Source organism: Dromaius novaehollandiae, chromosome 3 (assembly GCF_036370855.1).
Source record: "Dromaius novaehollandiae isolate bDroNov1 chromosome 3, bDroNov1.hap1, whole genome shotgun sequence".
Classification (NCBI taxonomy): Eukaryota; Metazoa; Chordata; class Aves; order Casuariiformes; family Dromaiidae; genus Dromaius; species Dromaius novaehollandiae.
The window spans coordinates 72,122,374-72,140,994 of NC_088100.1; the positions used below are offsets into that span (position 1 = coordinate 72,122,374).

General features: G+C 38.2%; 1 protein-coding gene across 5 annotated transcripts in view; it reads left to right on the forward strand.

Moving 5' to 3' along the window:
- Nucleotides 1-18,621, forward strand: part of LRP11 (LDL receptor related protein 11) — a 46,197-nt gene that overhangs the window by 2,703 nt on the left and 24,873 nt on the right. For 4 of the 5 annotated variants that reach the window (XM_064509163.1, XM_064509165.1, XM_064509166.1 and 1 more), the window contains exons 2-6: nucleotides 4,247-4,404; nucleotides 8,196-8,337; nucleotides 10,496-10,621; nucleotides 11,388-11,600; nucleotides 18,240-18,341. In XM_064509163.1, coding sequence (XP_064365233.1) covers nucleotides 4,247-4,404; nucleotides 8,196-8,337; nucleotides 10,496-10,621; nucleotides 11,388-11,600; nucleotides 18,240-18,341 — 741 coding nt within the window. Of the gene's footprint in view, nucleotides 1-4,246; nucleotides 4,405-8,195; nucleotides 8,338-10,495; nucleotides 10,622-11,387; nucleotides 11,601-15,547; nucleotides 18,342-18,621 lie in introns of those variants that run through there. The other variant, XM_064509167.1, reaches the window with a different exon arrangement.

Consider the following 18,621-nt stretch of genomic DNA (forward strand, 5'->3'; position numbering starts at 1 on the left):
TGTCACCTTTAGTGACTATCAGAACTGAGCTAGGAAGGAATTTTCTATTGTGATCTGCAAATTGCTCTGTGTCCTGTTGAGTTTATTTAGAAGTCTTCCCTCTGGGTAACTATGATATCAGAAATGGGATTATGGCTTCTTAATGCAATTACTTTGGAGCTGAAGCAGAGCCACAAAGGAGAAGAAACTTTATTCAAACATCTGTCAGCCATGACATAAAACAGGAAAGAAAAAATTAAGATTAAATTATATTGCCATCTGATGTTATGTTATCACTGCATTTTTAAATTACATTGAAAAGTCAATCTGGATGATAATGCACAGCAGGAAGATGAAGATGCATCTCTTTTCTCTTATGTCACACAATGATTTAATTTACAGGAACGAGCTTTGCATTTCAAGAGTTTCTCTCATACAGGGATCATGTCTTACCTATATCTTTTCTCAGAGTATTGTCCTATTGGGTCTTCTGCTGTTTTCATTTTGATAATCCCAAACCAACATTTATTCATAAACATAGTGTATTTGTAATTCCAAAATACTTCTGAGCATTAGTATACAGTGATCTCTAGTGTTTTGGCTTTATATATATCAATGATCTTCAGTATACAAAAACCAACTGTGTATTTCATTCTAAGAGCAACTAATGACAGATATGTATACTTCAGATCAGGCACATTTTTGCGTCCTTCCAGAAAAGTCAGTGGTGGGATGAATTTTTGAGACAGGACATTCCAGTGTATCAGAGCCCTGATCTTTGATTCATTATACTCCTGGTTTACACTTGTTTAACTGTGGATTTACTTGAAGGTAAAACTGAAGAAGTGCTATTGCCAGTCAGCAGCCTCAAGCCATCTGTACTGTGTTAACAATAAAACCCCATATACATATACTGAAAAAAGGGGCACTCCTTTTTGCCTTTGTTAGGCAAATTTTTAAATTTTTGACATAGAAAGAAAGAAGAAGGACTTGAATACCTCACCAGAAATATATAACTTTCCTTCAATGGTAGTTACTACTGGTGAGCAATGGCGGATTCGACATTATGGTAAACTGATGTCAAAGAAATTTGGGAATAGGTAGTAAAATCGCCTTTTATAACAAAGCCTTCATTCAGACCGCTAGCTTTATTATTGGCAGGCCAAGTCTATATAGAGGTTGGGTCAGTAGAACAAATTAAGCTTGTCGTGTCCGTTCCCCCTACCAGGAAAAAGTTGTAGCTTCTTTTATAAAGTTGTAGCTCCTTTTCTAGAAAGCAACTAGTTCTAGCATCTCAGAGTTTCAGTCTAAGTAAAGGCTAGAAATAGAAGCTAAAATATGTGTTGTGAGCTTGATGTTTTACTAACTTGTGTCTGACCGTCCTTTAGACCTGTGAGGTGTGATTGTGAATTGCTACCAAGTATGCCTCCTTGCTTTTACCACTGACTTTTTAGACACATTATCCAGGTGTGGGGATATTTCACTTTATAAGCATTATATATTCCATTGCATAAGACTTTGCAATGAAAAGTCTTTAGCTGTATGGACTGTCTCTTCACATGCCAAATGTTTCTCTCAGGCCAATTTTTCTGTCCTAGAGCAAGAGATTAGTTGATTTGCCATTGACTTACCTGTTTGAAAAAGTTCTGATAACGTAAAAGGCATAGTGCCCTCATACTTTGGGAACAGAGATGTGGATTTTGACAGGAAGTGGCTGTGTATTAGCATTTTCGTAGTCTCAGAAAAATGTGCCCAGATAGAACCATGACTAGATATATGCTTAGTAAAATTTAAGAATTTTTTGACAGACATATCTGAGGCATCTACCAGCACTTTAAGCTTTGATTTTTGATCCCTGTCAGATTCAGCTGCAGTGGCCGGAGATCTCGCCTCCCCCAAGGCATGCGGGTGGGAGCCTCTTCTGTCCTTGTAGCCCATCTCATAATGACTGTGATGCAGAGCACTGAGCATCCACTTGGAGCTACTGCTTCACAGTGGAGCTGTGAACGTCAGCTGCAATCACTAGGGATGTATCTTAGTATGCTGGGCTGTGCCCTGCGGTGGGATAGATTTTGTCTGCCCAGGCCACTCACTAATCTGCAGTACAGAGCTGGCAGGAATTTCTGTGAGCTGCAATGTTTTCAGCTTCCCCAACATGAACTGGCCCAAACAACTCCGGCTGTTACAATTCAGGCTGCCATAGTATTAAGTTAGTCTGGGAAGAGAGGAGATGTTTATTGCTTAAGGCCCAAGGGAAATGGGGTTTGCGTGTGCCTCAAAGATTCTACATGAGATTAATCAAGTCATTTAAAACAGACTAGTGACATGAAACCTCTTTCTAAGAAGCGTAAGAGTAGGCTATGCTGTTTCAGATCCAGGTCAGTCAAGTTCATTATTCTCTTTTTGACAGTGGCTGGTAAGTAAATAATAATGTAAAGACCGTACATAATTCACACATTCCAAATAGAGTTTGCCCTGGCACCATAATCTTGGAGTTTATTAATAGTGAACAGTTTTTTGCACCTAAATGGAGGATTTGTAAGAGCTCTTTAATACTGTCCTGTTATTAGATCCTGTTTTCAGTTATTTGTACGTTTCCTAATTTAAGGCACTTGCATTGAAATTTCCTGTCCCACATGTTTGGTGTCAGCTGGATTTCTCTGGAGTTTTCAGAAGAGTGCCCTAACTACTTCTGAGAAAGAAAAACATAAAAAGTTTGCTGTTTAGTCAGCGATAAAAAAAATTGTACCGTTGCTCCATTGCTTTGTTGAGCTCCAAGCCTTCAAGCAAGGACTTGATATTTGACAGAAGTGTGTGCAAGGAGGAATCCCTTCACTGACTTTCATTTGTGCAGCTCTACCCAAACTAAGTGAAGTTATAGGCATGTGTTTAGTAGATGGTTTTTAGAGCTCAGCGTGAAAATTCTTTATATGTGCGTTCCTCACTGAACGTGCCGCACACCCAAACAGATTGTGGCACGTGCTTCCTCCAGGAAAAGGAAGATGTCTCCTGCAAATGCTTAGGTGTGAAAGCTGTATTCGCAATATGTCTCAGTACAGTTTGGAGAAGTGAGCTATGCAGGTTATTTGCGCAGAGGCAGAGGGATGGCAGAGGGAAGATCAAAGAACAGAAATTATCCTGGTGCTTCAGAGTGCCAGGAGCATACAGTGCACAGGGAATGAATGAAACTGGTGGTGGAGACTTGCTCTAGTGTGTCTGAGGCAGGGAACTACAAAATGCTATGTTTTCATGGCTGAAGTTGTCAAATGCTGACTTGTAGAACTAAATTATATCCATTTCTCTTCTCTGTACTTCCTGGATGTTGCAGGGCAAATTAGTTAAACTTTTTACTTAATGCTCAGTTTTAATCAATAAGAACTGTACTTTAAATGTTTCAAAATGCTACAAATCCTAAATATTCTGAAAAACAAGCTTTGAATGTCTTAGGGACTTAAAATTGGTGGTTGTTTCTGATTGCATTTATATCATTATGTTTTTGTGCACCGCTTCACCATGTTGTCAGCTTATTTTAAAACGAGTCTTTCACTCCTGCAGTATGTTGTTATGCACTGAGTGCTTTAAAAGGTGTACAGTAAATGCCATCTGAATGTGTATGTAATTCATGTTTACATCAGTTTTCCTTAATTTAGGTTAAAAAAAACCCAACAACCCTAGCAGTCCTGTTTGTTGTACTAGGCAAACATCCATGCATGTAACAGAGGTTTTCCACGTAACATGCTTGTAAGCAAATAGAAGTTTAAGGATATACCAGCAATTTCCTCAAGACATCATTGAACAATTTTGAACAGTTAACTGTACTAAAATTTAAGTAGATACAGTTGCTTCGCTTTAACAGAATGTATACTATTGAACATTGTGTTTCTGATATTTTTAAGCCTTCAAACAAACAGAAACAATATGTTATAGATGCATTTCAACCAGAAACACAGATACAGGCTTCTTTTTTAGTGAAAGCTTAGCTTTTGGAGAACTCATGTTGTGCTGCAATGAGAAACATCTGACAGCACATTCAGTTAACTGATGCAAACACACTGAACAGTGTGCTTAAGTGAACAGTCTCTCACTCAGATTTGGGGAAGAGAAGATTGCTGCTCTGAGTGCTGAGAAGTGTTTGTGCTGTCTTTCAGGTGGATGCACAGTGGTGAATGAATATCTTAACCAAGAAAAAAATGTCTTATATAAATAATAACTCAGTTTCCTCTGATAAATAATTCAGCTCCTTTTTTTTTTTTTTTTTTTTTTGAAGAATATGATGAGCCTCCACAGTGCAAGGCAGGACAAGATACTGTGCTGCAGTCACCTGTTGACTGGGTGCTTCTGGATGGCCGAGGAAGTTCGGATGACCATGGAATTGTGCAGTATGAATGGACTCTGCTGCAAGGTGACTCATCTATTGAAATGAAGGTACACTTGGAAGCTCACGCATAGCCAGTTATTGGCAGTTTGTTGTATTCATTATAGTTGTTTTAAGTGCAGGAGTAAAAACATTACATGTATTCAAATGGCTACCAAGGACCAAATTTAGGATGAATATACAACTTGAGCCTTTATTTCCTGTGGTTTCTGCAGTTCATCTATATCCAGGATGGCATGAGACAGCCCATGTCAAATAAGTAGATGCCAATATTCTATTGTATTTCAGCTCTGCTTTCTTCAGGCATTGTTTGTACTCACTGTAACAGCTTTTTGGTTTCTGTGACCCCGGCCAGAGAAACCTCAGTAATTCAGTTACTAAAAATAATACGGTATTTTCACCTACAGTTTTTTGTCAGTGCTTGTGGAAAAACTGCAAAGAAATTTGTGATGTAGACCTTACAAGACATACTGAAGTACTATTTTGTTGTATGTGTACCATTTCAGCTACAACTGGGTTTTAACCTTTTTCATCATTATATCAAAATAACCAACAAGAGAGGGATTCTCCACCCTACTCTTCTTTTGTGAATGCTATAGGAGCAGCAGCAAGGGAAAGGAAAAAATGTTTCAAACCTACTGAGTCTTCTTACAGTCTGTTATAGCCTGCAATATTAAGAGCACACTGGGGACTCCACCTAGAGCAGGAAGGACATGTCAAAGGGAAGAGGGAGTAGACCATAGTCCTTACTGTTGCAGAGATGCTGCCCCTAGATAGGAAGAGTTTACACAGCACAGCATCAGCAGCAGGAACAGTCTCAAACCCAGGAGGCCATGAGTGCTTGTGCCACCACAAGCAGTACTTGACAGTTGCCACTTACATCCATTCGGCTCAGTTACATCAAAGACAAGTTGGATAGACTAACAGTATCTGCAAAGTTACTCAAAATTTGTAAAACTGGAACAAACCAGAGCTTCACCTAACACAAAGGGCTGGCTAAATGCGTTGAAACCTAACATTGTCATCCAAGACATGAAAAACCCAGCTGCGCAACTGGTTATTTCTTAATCCTCTGCAGGGCGATGTAAGTAATGTGTGATTATTGAACATCACCATGGCACAGTTAGGAAACAATCTGCTGGATAAACGTTAAGAAGACACTTGGGTTTCTCTTGTGAATAGTTCCTGAAATTTATGAACAAATAATTTTTTGTAACCATACTCCCTGAAGAAAACACAGCAGGGGTACTCAAAAGTATTAGTTAAGCCAGTGCTTCAGTGACTTTTGAAAGTCTTACCTTCTACTGCAAGGTCCAGATCTTTGGAAGGGTTACCACGTTTCAGCCAGTTCTGAATTACTTGATGCTGTATCACGATTTGAATCTGTCATGTCAAAGACCACTGTGAGTTGTTTATCGTCATTTATTATTTTATTGGCTTGAAAATTAAAAGGCCAAAAGGCATTCATGAGGAATGCAAACAGCATAATACATAGAAAAAACTTGAATGAAGCTTGAATAGTTGCTAGATATCATCTGGATAAAAGGAAGATTTTGTTATCTCGAGTTGTTAATATGATCTTTTGCAGCATCACTAGCTTTCTTTTGAAATTAATATGTGATGTGGTAATATACCTACAAGTGGAACACACAAATTAAAAGTTAACTAAAAATTTTAAAGTTAATGTTTTTACTTTTAACTTAATTTTGCTCCTTAAAATAGAGACCAGGCTCATGTTTATTTAAACCTGCAAAATTCACATTAATCTTGGTGATTTCTTTATATTTGATAACTGAAATCAATTCTGACACAGATTTCAGCTTAAATAGCTACTTTCCCATTGTCTTCAAATAAGCAGGAATTTCTCCCACTGATGCGTGTCCTGATGATTACCATGATAATTTAATTTTTAGTGTTGTATTAATAACTGTGATTATTCATACAAATATTTGGTGTTTTACTTGGTATCCTGAAGTTACTGGATTTCTTGTAATCTATTCTTAGAAAACTATACGTGAATCCATAGCAACCAGGGATAACGAGGCTGTGTGTTTAAACAAGATAAAAGGCGGCTGTTACATTGCACTTACGTACCAAAGAATAAATAGGAGGCACAGGAAGGGAAAGGACTGCTTAAAGAGATCTTACTATATTATAGAAGGAAGCCAGTAGAAATACTTTTTCTTCTGTTGTGATTAGTTTAGGGATAATTTGCTTGTTAGATTGCTCTCTACATATTGTAGCTGCAAAGCTCTGTAACAGTTGTGAGGGGTTGGTTTTTTTCATGATGATTACCTGGAAATTTACTGTCTAGTTTGAGCCAGAGTTTAGAACAAAGCAGGTACAGTCAGGCATTGTTCAGGGCAGAACGGAAAAGCACAGACATCCTGAGGAGGAATGGCGTACTCTGAAGTTAGTGGAGTTTCTCTGGATTTTTGCCGAGAAGAGAGTGGGACTCTGTGGCTTATGAGTTTTAAAAATCATATTTGCTGTCCCAGCAACCATGGTGAACAGCAGCAGGTGCTTTTTAGAGTATATTTAGCTTTGTAATACAGTAAAGAATAAAAATGCAAAGTGTCATATTCTTCATCAGGAAGCAATGAACAGCACAAATAGATAAATGAGTGTACTTGGATATATGGAAAAAGAAAGAAATTTCAGTTAGGAAATTAACTTACCAGAAGAGTAAAGTGAATTTATCAGTACGCCCTTCTTTAAAACCCTAGGACTCTATTATCATGTTTATTGAAATTTCCTGTTCTTTTTTAGGCATTAAAAGCAAATTTCAATGAGTAAAACCAAAGCTCTGTATTGAATTTTGTTTTTAATATTAAAGGTATTCACAGGGGATTTCGGTGTACTTTTCAGTAACTCATCACTATAAAAATAGGCCTGTGCTCTTCACTTATAAAAATGCACTAGATGTCCAATTAACTTGTGCATGGCTTTACCTATTCTTTTGTAATTATGAAAGTAGGTGTTACTGAAGTCACAGACAGTTGGAGTTATTTGTGAGTGGAAACTGTCATGTGATTAAAAAAATCAGCATTTTATACAAATATCGTACTCATTTTATACAAACTTATTTCTAATTTACTATTTTACTAGTAATGCCATTTTGGTACCTATTTTAAATTATCATAAAAGAAGTTATTTTCCTAAGTCTTTTCTGATATAATCCAATTTAGGTTGTTTCTATGCATACATATGTATATATGAAATGACTTTCTGAAATCTAATGGTTAGGGTAGTCCCCATAGATTAACTATTTTCCAGTACAGAACAAAGCAAGAAAATGAAGGACAGGGGTGTGGAAAAATTCGGTCCAGACAATTTGTGAAAGTTGCAAATCGTGTAAATGTCATACTGCAAAGGGGTAAGCAGCCTTATTAATAAAGCAGTGCTATCAGTCACCTTATTAAAAGTCAATATATTGTAAAAGGCACTTCTGTCATTAGATATGTATTGGTCTACAGATTAACTAGACAGACAGTACAAGGTAAAATATTCTAAAATATTAGTGCCTACCCTCTGAAATTGCATTTCTCATTACTGAAAAATTGACTTAAATTTATGGATTCCATTTATTTTCCAATGTTAGGATCCACAGCTCCACGTAATTAAGTGTACCATTAAAAACAGTACATAAATGTTAAGCATGTTTATTTTTCCATATTGAAAGCAAAAAAAGATCAAAATGTGATAGGCTGATATACATGCTTGAGTGGTTTGGCTAGACTTAAGAGCAGTATTTTATCTGTATGAAAAGCACTGGACACAAAATTTATGGACAGATCCTTTATACCAATATGATTTTTCTTCACTGAGTTTCTTTTATCAGGTACCACAACCAGGAACGCTGAAGCTGTCTCACTTTCAGGAAGGCATATATATTTTCCAGCTAACTGTGATGGACACTGCTGGACAGCGGAGCTCTGATAATGTCTCTGTGACCGTTCTTCCCATGGTTCATTCTGCAGTAGGTGCGAAAATGACTGAAATCATTGGGTGTGTGATGTGGTGGAGGCAGAAATCTTATTGTCCATTCCTCTATTATTATCTCTCCCTTGTTCTTTATGTAATGACATCTCTTTCAGTTTTGAATTGCTGTTTCAAATTCAGGAAGCAAACGTGACTTTTTTTGTTAGACCAATAATGCTTTCAAGCTTCTAAATGTTCATTGCTGTATTGCTAGTAAGCATGCAGGGTTGGAAAAATGAAATACTGCCTTATGTGTCAGGCACATTGTAACAGTTAATCGTATGATCAGACAGGGTGCATAGAACATGGCAGGGCTTGTACTGTAGGGAAGACCGGTTAAAAGCAATTAATGCGTGAGACTAGCAGATTAATAATAATATTGGCCTGCACCTGTAGGCTAAAAGGTGGGGTGGTTTCTTGTTTTCATGCATTTAAGCTTTCCTGTTAAATGTTTATTAAGCAGTTGTTGAAGTTTCAGGTTACTGTGAAAAACTGAAACTGATCATCATTTTTTAAAATCAGAGCTTTAGAGACATATAAAAAGAAAGCCAAAAGCATAAAAGATAGAAAGGAAGCTGCATTTCAGTGGCTGTCCAGTTTGGGTTCTTTCTTAACTGAAAAATAGCATGTATACAGATATGGCTAGTATAATTACTTCTAATTACCTTGTAATTAGCAAGTTGCTAATATAGATCTGCTGGTCTAGCACAAAGTAAAGTTTAAACTAGCAGGGTGTATCTGATATATTACTATATTCAGCTGAACCAGTGAAAGCTTTGCTCTGCTCCAGTGCATTATCTTTACGTTAGAGGGTAATCCCAGTGGCAATAAGTTGGTATTATGAAAAAACAGTTATGAATCTGTTTAATAATGTCTCTGTTCCAGTAATGGATGATAGAATTGTATTCATTAATGTTTAATTCAGCTAAAGCAGGCTTAGAATTTTGCTGATTTATTTATTTGTTGCTGTGGGCATCTGTGGTGTCTTTTGGGTGGAGCAAGGATTTGCTGCTTTTTCTCTTTTTTTAATTCCCCAAGTATGTTTGCAATTCAAGTGTTCCTGCTATAGTTAAACCAATGCACAATACCTTACTGCATACAGGACCTGTGCTATTATTAGCATTGAAGTTAATGAGATGAATTTTCAAAGTATGGGTATTTTGGTTTTAAACAGGCAGTACATGTTCATGCCATACCCTCATCAGCATTGCTCAGCTTTTAAAGTCATTATGGCACATAGCAGTATAACAACTAAAGGCTGTGACTTGCTTATGTAAATCTGTTTGCTGTTACCAGCTTAACCAAACACTGAACTTGATAGTGCTTTACAAAGCAATGAAATAATACACTGCTGTTGGAAAGAAAATAGTACATATGTAAACACTCAGTAATTATAAGATTAAAATGGGTTTCAGGAGAGCTTTGAGTACGTATCTGCAATTGGGAAATATCCAGGGACATTCTCTGTTTCTAGAGGAATCTAAATACTAAAGCAGGCAGCAATCCAGTTCTTTCTAGTGAAGGTCACTTGTAAGATCTTATGTTTGTTCCTGTTCTGACATACGCTGTATTTGAGTCAATGGATTGCTCATGTGAATAAATGATGAGCGTTCTTTCTTTAGTCTTTCAATAAGGTTACAGAAAACATGCTGTAAAAGAGCCCATAGCTATAATACAGCTCATATATGTGCATATAAAATAACATATTGTCAGAAATACAGAATGCGTATGTAGTATGCATTATGTGATTGAGAAATACAATTAAAAACATAGAGATCTCATCTATTTGCTTTCAGGGCTGTCCTGGATTTTTTAAGCCTGGAGAAAGATCTCCTTTCAGCTTAGGCCACTAGAGCTTAAGGTGCTGCAGGGATGTTGCACAGACTGTAAGGTGCTACAGCCTCCAGGTTGAGAGCTCCTGTGGAAAAAAAATTTCCAGAACAGTGATGAGGGTGCCAGGAACTGCTCTCATTCATAGTTTCTGTGTCCATACAGGATTCTAGAGCTAAGCCAGGCCTTTGTTCAACTTTCTACTTTATGTGTGGTCTTTCTTGACGTAGACTGGTTTTACTTTTGCTTGATACTAGAGATTTTAGTCATTGACTGAGTATTTACTGTTTGGATTTCTCATTTGGTAATATGAGAATTGTTTTTCAACAGCTTGTGTTGGGGTTTGCTCTCGCTACCAGTTTATCTGTGATGATGGTTGCTGCATTGACATCACATTTGCTTGTGATGGAGTGAAACAGTGCCCTGATGGATCTGATGAAACTTTCTGCCAGAACCGTAAGTGCACTGTGCAACAACATTGATCATGAAAGTAATCATAGACTGTATGACCGAAGGAGAATGATGTTTTCTGTGTTCTCTCTTTCCATGAACAACCAGCTTGCTCTCAGTCTAGGACTTTTCATTGGAAATAGTACGTAGGCAAGTTTGATGTCAGCATGCAGTAGGCGCTCAGAAATCAACTCTGTTTTTTTAAAGCATATTAAAACTGCCGAAGTCCCAAAATGACCGATTTTGAGTTAAAGTTCTCAACATTTAAAAGATCAGTTCCTTACTTGCCTAATGATTCCAGATACCTTGTCTTCATCTGAAAGGGTGTCTCAGAGGTACACTTGAAAGCAATCATGCACCATCCAAAAATCTGAAATGCTTGGAAATCTGAGCAAGTAGGAGGACAAGCTGATTCACTATTGCTCTGTTAGCCTTTGTTATTCATCCTCAGTATGTACCCATGCTCAGCAAAGTCAACAAGAATCAGCAGGGGATATTGGGGGTGGATTGGCATGATGGCTAACCACTCTTTCTTTGGTATTTGAGCTACTGGATTTCACATTGGAGTTCATATATATACTCTTACCTAATGGCTGACCAGGGGCAATTGGTAACTCTTTGTGCAACTGGAACTCACATTTCATTGTATGCCTGAACCTGATGAGCTTGTTTAGTCTACCTCAAGGCCCATGTTGCAGGGTCTTCCAACAGAACACTCCCCATTCCATTTAATTCCATACAAAAATGATTGGTTTTGTTTCTATTAATTCAGTCAGCCCAGGCCGGAAGACAGTGACACATGCAGCTCATGGCACTACCCAGCAAAGGACTGTAGGACTGACTGAAAATGCACATGAAAACTTTTCCGCAGACAACACCCTGAAAACCACTGTAAGAAATCAACCACTTCTTTCACTGGATGCAGACACGTCTAACCAGTCGCTTTCTCAGGGACCAAAGAAACAAATCAATGGATTTGTGCCAGGTAAGAATTGAAAAGAATCAGTTTCAATGAACTGTCTTCTATTAAATAAGAAAGTGTCTTTCACCTTAAATTTAATTAAGCTGCCTTTTGGTCCCTTGCTAACAGTAAAATTTTGCCAAGGTAAAAAAAAACTCAAAAGGAGCATGTAATACAGGTAAGTAACAACTAGGTATTGCTTTATAATTGTCTAGTCTCCTTCTTACCAGATGGCAAAAGGAAAGTTAAAACATGGAAATGCTAAGAATAAAATACAGCCTAAGGAACAAAACATGTAATAATCTAAATACAAACAAATTCTGCCACAGGTTCAGGTATGTAAGGCTCTTTAAATCTGTAGGGGGATACCTTCAGTAGAACATACCAAAGTAACGCTTGGGTGAAAGTAATTGCATCGCTTCCCATGCTAATTGGTGAAGAGTTTATTTGCTTTTTGTTGTTTTTTTTCCCTGAACAAATATCTTGATTTTTATGGGCACTTCTTTCTGAATTGCATCTCTAGGGCCAGAGAAATCTTTCCTCGCTATAGAGAAGGCTCATTCTTTAGTCACCAAACTCCCAAGTCCCCAGAAGTACTGCCTGTAGTGGTAGCAAGCTTGTTGTGAGTCAGTGTGCAGTAATTTTACAGGCAGCAATTGCCAAACATTGCCTTAAAACTCCAGAAGCTACAGTGAAATTGGCATGCCTCTTAAGGCAGTCAAAACAGGTGGTTCCTATGCTGGTGATTTAAAATGATCTGAAACGACAAATGAATGAAATTAAAACTGTGTGCACAGAGCCTTTTTAAAATGAATGCAAGACCTCCCACTTTTATTTCTTCAGGATTTAGACAGATTCTTGCAGCCAGAGATGCAGCTAATTGTAAGCATAGTTTTATTTTCTTATTGCAACAGAGCAGTGCTTAGTGCCTCTGATGCTGGCCCTTGTAAAGGGCACTTCCCATGTGTACTTCAATGTTTCATTGGGCACTTACTTACATTTCACGTATGGTGGCTGCAAAGGGGAATGAAAACAATATTCTCCAAGAATTTGACTGCTTCAATGAACGTGTAGAAATTTGTGGTAAAATTACCTTTCAAATGCTTCCTCCTTTCTGGCATTGTAAATGCATTCAGTGTTCCCTACTGGGATGACTTAAAATTCTTAAGTCTGCCCAGAATCCCTTTGGCTTTCATAGTTCTGAGCAATGCCTGATAAGGCACTACCCATGCTGATGATTAAATCATCCAGGAGCGTTGTTAACACCATGGAAATTCAGCTGGTGAGTGAGTCTTAAAAATTGTTGGGCTTGTGATTCTGGAGGTAAAACCAGAATGAGGTCACCAATGTAAAAGTTTGGCAACCTATAATCTTAGATTGAAAGTGCATGCAAAAGAGTGGCACTTCTGCATAGTCATTTTCAGTGTTTACCCTTTGCAGTGAGTTACTTGGACAGTTTTCTCTATCAAGGTAGCTTTTGCACAGCAGCAGACAATAGAAGGAAAAAAAAAAGTAAAATTATTATAAAACTAAAAAATTGTGATGGGGCTTCAGTGATTAGTGTAATATCAGAAGCTGTTGCAAACTCTTTTTAATTTTAAACTTGCATGACTTCCAGCTGACCATGTCTCACCTCAGTTCTTCTTTTTAATATTGCTCTATTGACAAGGCTTAGTCATAATTTAATGTCAGTTAAATTACACTTCAGATTTCCTTGTAGAATAGCACCTCACTGACCCACTAGCCTGCTACTTTTAACCAAAAAATGGCAAATGGCAAACATCTCAATGCATTTTTAAATAGCTTATGGATCAGTTCCAAAGGGGTTGCAGACCTGAATATTCATTATCCAAGTCCAAAGGGCAACTGCCAAAATCTCTTCTGAGTTGCTGTCTTCTCATGGATGCACTTAAACTCCATCGGGGTCACATGCATTAATGATTCCCAGAGGTCCAAGAGAGCGTCTGGTCCTACCTCACAGGCAAGCATTGCAGTCTTTATGGAGTTGAGCAGACAGACGTCTAACTCATTCCTAGAAATCCACCCAGATCCATTAAATTAGGCTTCCCTGAGTCACAGTCTTGTCAAAGAGGTTACAAACCAAATCTGTTAACAAGGCTCCACAAAAATGCAGACGGTTACTCTGTGCATGTGTGCATGTTTTATGCTAGAGCACTGGACCAGAGGGAGAGCTGGATTCAGTTCCATAGAGGTGCTTCAGACTTGCAGCAAGTGTCTGGGCTGCTCTCGGGGATTCACCACCTCCCCACTCAGGTGGTTCCCTTGGTTTAGAATAATGAGAGGCAGAGAAAACAGGAAAAAACTCAGTGACACAGTGGTGAGAACACTTCTCTGGATATCCTGACTGCTAGTCCCTCTTCGGGGCACATGTGTGTGTTTTATCCTGTGATTACTGAAAGTAAATACAGTCACTGTGCTTTTATACACAGTCTTTGGTTCCACTGCCTCACTGTTGCCTTAACCTGACCTATTGCTTAAAAGAGAATGACTTTGTTAGGAGGGCCAGAAAGACTGGGGCAGCTCTAAGAAGCTCATCTGGAAAAGTGGTCAGGAAGGGCAATAATTACTAGAAGAATTCTGAAGAGAAGTAAGTACTGAACAGAAATCATACCAGCAGCCTCAGAAGTTCAGCAAATTCACTAGCAGAAATGCTGTTCTAAAATATACCCTCTCCTGAGGCAGTGCATCACATCCTCTGCTGGTGCCGAGGCAGCACCTGTGCACCGCATAGTCGCAATACAATAATGTTGCTTTTTACCTTAGAGCTGACTTTCAGCATCCAGGGTGCTGAAAACATGCTGTTATAAATCACTCTTATAAATGAGATTTAATGCTAACATACTGAGAAGCTGTCTTTTTAAGATGTATATTAACAGGTATGGCTTTACAGCAGCAGCGCAGGTTCCAGCTTTTCACTTCAGAGAGCTCCATTCAGCATGACATTTTTCTGGTTTCTTAGTTGGCATTTGTAGATTGTTATGGAAATACAAGCTAGGATGGGAAACACAACAGTCTTAGTAGATACCATGACTTCAAGGCAGAACAAGTGAAGATGTTAATTTAAGAGTAATTTACCTACTGGAGACAGCATGTGGCACATTCTAGGTGACCAGTAGACATGATGCTTGATCCAGGAGTTTTCAGCTGACTTTTCAAGAATAGAAGCTTTTACCAAGAGGTCTCAGGAGAGGAGAATTGCTTTGCTTTGTTTTCACATTTGCCTTTGTTACAGTGGTGATTATGATACCAGTAAAGACAGGACCCTTCTGCTACTTAACTTTCCATCAGTAACCTTCATCGCTGAGAATAAAGATATTCAGTAAAGGGATCTTTTTGCCAGGGACCACCATATTTATCTTTTCTCACTTTTAAAAGGACCATGAGCTGTAATGTTTTAAGCTGTTGGAAAACTGGTTGTTCCTCACAGCAGGAATGCAAGTTCTCTGCATATGAGGGTAATACTAGCAAAAAATTTATCCCAAAACCCCTTCTCTCCTAATAGTTTCCCTATTCCAAATTTCCCATAGCCTGCTTTCTCTAGTCTAGTAGCCCCCTGCTTTTGGCTCTGATTTGGTACAAGCTTTTTGAGGATTTACATTTAAGCATGAATGGGGTAATATACAAGTCCAAGATAAGGAATGTTTGCAACCTCTCCCTCACCTAAAAGGAGATCTATTAACAGTAAAGAGAGAAAAAAAAAAGTCATTCACTGTTGACAATGGGTGAATCTGTTCTGCACCTCCAGTGGGGTTCCTTTACGGCAGTGTGACTCTAGAGGAAGGCCATGTCCAATTTAGAGATTACCCTGGCATGCAGTGCATTGATCCTTCTGTAGCAGGCTCAGGATTTATTTTAGTGCAAGCTAGGAGACCAAATATTTTCTTCAGTAGTTGGGAGTAGATGCAGGAAAAGGAATTTGATGTCAATAAAGGACTCCTTTCCCTTTGCAGGCACATCTCCTGAGTGAGGAAACCCAGACTGCATCTCTTCCAAAAGGCCGGCCCAGCGTTTCTGTATGGCTGCCTCCAAAGTGCCCCAGATTTCCTTTCCAGGGAGACTCTCAAACCCAGCTGCACATTCTGGCACTGCTGCACTTGTAAATGAATGTAACAAAAATACAGCTGCAGCAAAGCACGCTGGAGTGATGGACTGGTTTCTAAGCAGCAATAGTTATTCTAGCAACCATGGTCATGTAGACAGGTTGAATGCCTAAGCAGGCTGAAGATTTTCACTTCCCAGCATAGCAAAAGCAAGTGTATGAATCACCATAACAGCTTTGCATTCCCCTGGCATAGGATCTCTGCCTCTCTCTAGGCTGCCTACACCAGCTGTTCTGCAGTACTGTTCAGGGATGGGATTACAACATTTGACTGAGTGCCCAGGCCTTAGTCATGTTTTTGCTGCAGAGGCATCAACAGCAGTATCCATAATTTAGGTCTGTATAGCCCTTTCCAGTTACCCTAAATTACACTGCAATTTCCTAGACGCAGACTAGAAAATGAAGAGAAAGTAAAAACAAAATAAAACGCACAAAAAATGCTTTAGCTTAATAGTGTTAAAAATACTACTAGGCAGGCAAGAAGGCCAAATATATAAAAGCTGTAACACTTCAGGGAAAAAATCCTCCTTTCTCCAACTCTCTAGAGTTATCTGACAAAATCTCACAAGTTAATTTAGGACTCTGACTCAAAGCAGTGCCAGTGGGATGAATTTCAAGTCCCTTGGAAGGTCTGCATGAATTCCATGGTGACTGGATTTGTGTCAGAGGAAAACCCTCTTACTTTTTATGTATTGTCAAAGAGATGCAGAGACTCACTGTCACAGGCTCCAAAGCCTCTTTGGGATAATCTTTTTTTTTTCCCAGTTGATAATGGACAAGGTAGCCTCTCCAGTCCTGTAGGAATAGCCACAAATCCTAACAAAACCCTACAAGCTTTCTTGAAAGGATTCTGTTATTCTACTACCTTTCTAAATTTTTTCCACTAGACTTCCCTGTATATTCAGATATATTTGCTAAATGTTTTTACAAGCAGCTGACTTAAATATTCCCTTTATTCAAATGGCAGAAAAACAAATTCATAAACCAGGCATTCAGACTTATTTTTTTCATGTAGGCTAGAGCAGCTCTAAGAGGAGCTGGTGTCTTTTGTGTATTTCCAGAATTAAGGAAAATATTTATTTAATTTTATTTAGGGAAAACAGAAACAAAAAGCAGCTGCTGGCTTAGGTCTCTATTACATTCCGATTATTCTGTGCAGCTCTGATGCTATAAAAGTACCTTAAAGCCAGTGCAATTTACACTTAGCATTTCCTTAAGGCCTTTTTACATGCTAGAACAACTTAGAGCACTCCTAGTGTAAATGACGAGGACTGTAGCTTGTTTCTAAGGCATTTCCTGGCATGTGAAGTTAGTGTTTATACACCTTTAACCATAATGACAGGACAATAAATGCAGAGCCTGGGAGACTGTTTTGCAACTTAGAGTGGGGACATTATTACTAACCTCACGCTAATACCAATGAAACAATTTAAGTGTCAATTAAAAGGCATGTGTATTTGCTGCCTCCACTGGCCAGCCAGCTTTCTGCAGTGCTTCAGAGCTATTCTCAGTGGGTAGGAGGTGGATGTGGTATACGTTCCAAGCTAATTGACTTAAACACTTCCTTTTAACACCCACCATTACATGAAATTCTAATTACAACATTTCACATTCATATTTTACTGATATTGCAGCATAATATATTTCCATGGGCATTGTTACAGTTCTGAGGGCCATCAGGACATATTTCACCTCATAGACAAAGAGGCTTTCAATATTTATGTTACCGCTAAAAGACAAATAGAGTCATTATACTTAAAACAGGCATATTTCTGATTTTTGTGAGGTTATTGGTGGATTAAGCTGTCATTCTTGTATTAAGTGGCTCCAAACCTGTTGGTGTGGAACTTTAGTGCAAGGATAGGAGAAGGGAGTCCCAGCTAAGTTACTTTTTGCTCTTGTGAAACAAAACTACTGTTGTCTGTGCTCCCAAGATGAATGCTTCTTGGTAGAAAAGACGTGTGTGTGTGTTATTTCTTCTTATGTAGTTAGAAAAACGTGGGGAAATCATTTCAAAGATAATGAACTAGCCTCTTCAGCTTTGAGTAGAACAGAAGGTATGAAAGAATATTGTTTGTACTTCAGTACAAACAGTATTTCAGTTCTGCACCCTTATGTGTTGAGTAAAGGGCAAAATTAAGGCAATTTGTGCAGCCAAGCTATGCATTTCCTGCTTTACAAACTAAGGGTGGAGATCAACATAATTTGAAGTGGCCTAATTTTCAGCTGTATGTAACTGCTTTAGTAATATTTTAGCTCATATTGGTCTAGATCCCATTATGGAAGTTTTTATAGAGAATTTATATCTATCTTTTAATCAGTGGAAATTGACCCCACTTAGGTTTCATTGAAATGGGCTGTGGTTTGTGATGCAAAAATGAATTTACATTTTAGCTTAATTTTTTTCATATTACTTCAAAAGTTCAAATTATACAACAGGTGGCAGCAGTTTTTAGACTGCTTCCACATTATTTAATTTCATGATTAAGACTTCCTGAATGACTCACCTGCAGTATGCATTTATCTTGCTTGACTTTATGCAGATAACAGTTCCTCAGGGAAAAGAACAGATGATCAAAATGGAAATGGCATAACTGTGCCAAAGAGAGATCAGCTTGGAGGTAGTCATCCAGTCCCAGAAACAGGTAAGACTGACCACATGAATTCCTTTTGAATTGTTTTAGGGTTTTTCAGTCAGGCGTTATAGACCTAGATATTATAGTCAAGAATGGAATAATGCACTTCCATATTCTGAACCATTCTTTTACACATATGAACATATGATACAGTATATTTTTCTAGTATGAGTTGCTCCAAATACTAGCACATAGCTAATAGACTAGCCGTAATTTTTAAAAGAATTTTCAGATTTCCTCTACTGAATTCTCGCTTTATTAAAAGTGTAATCTTTCTTAACCTCCTTGT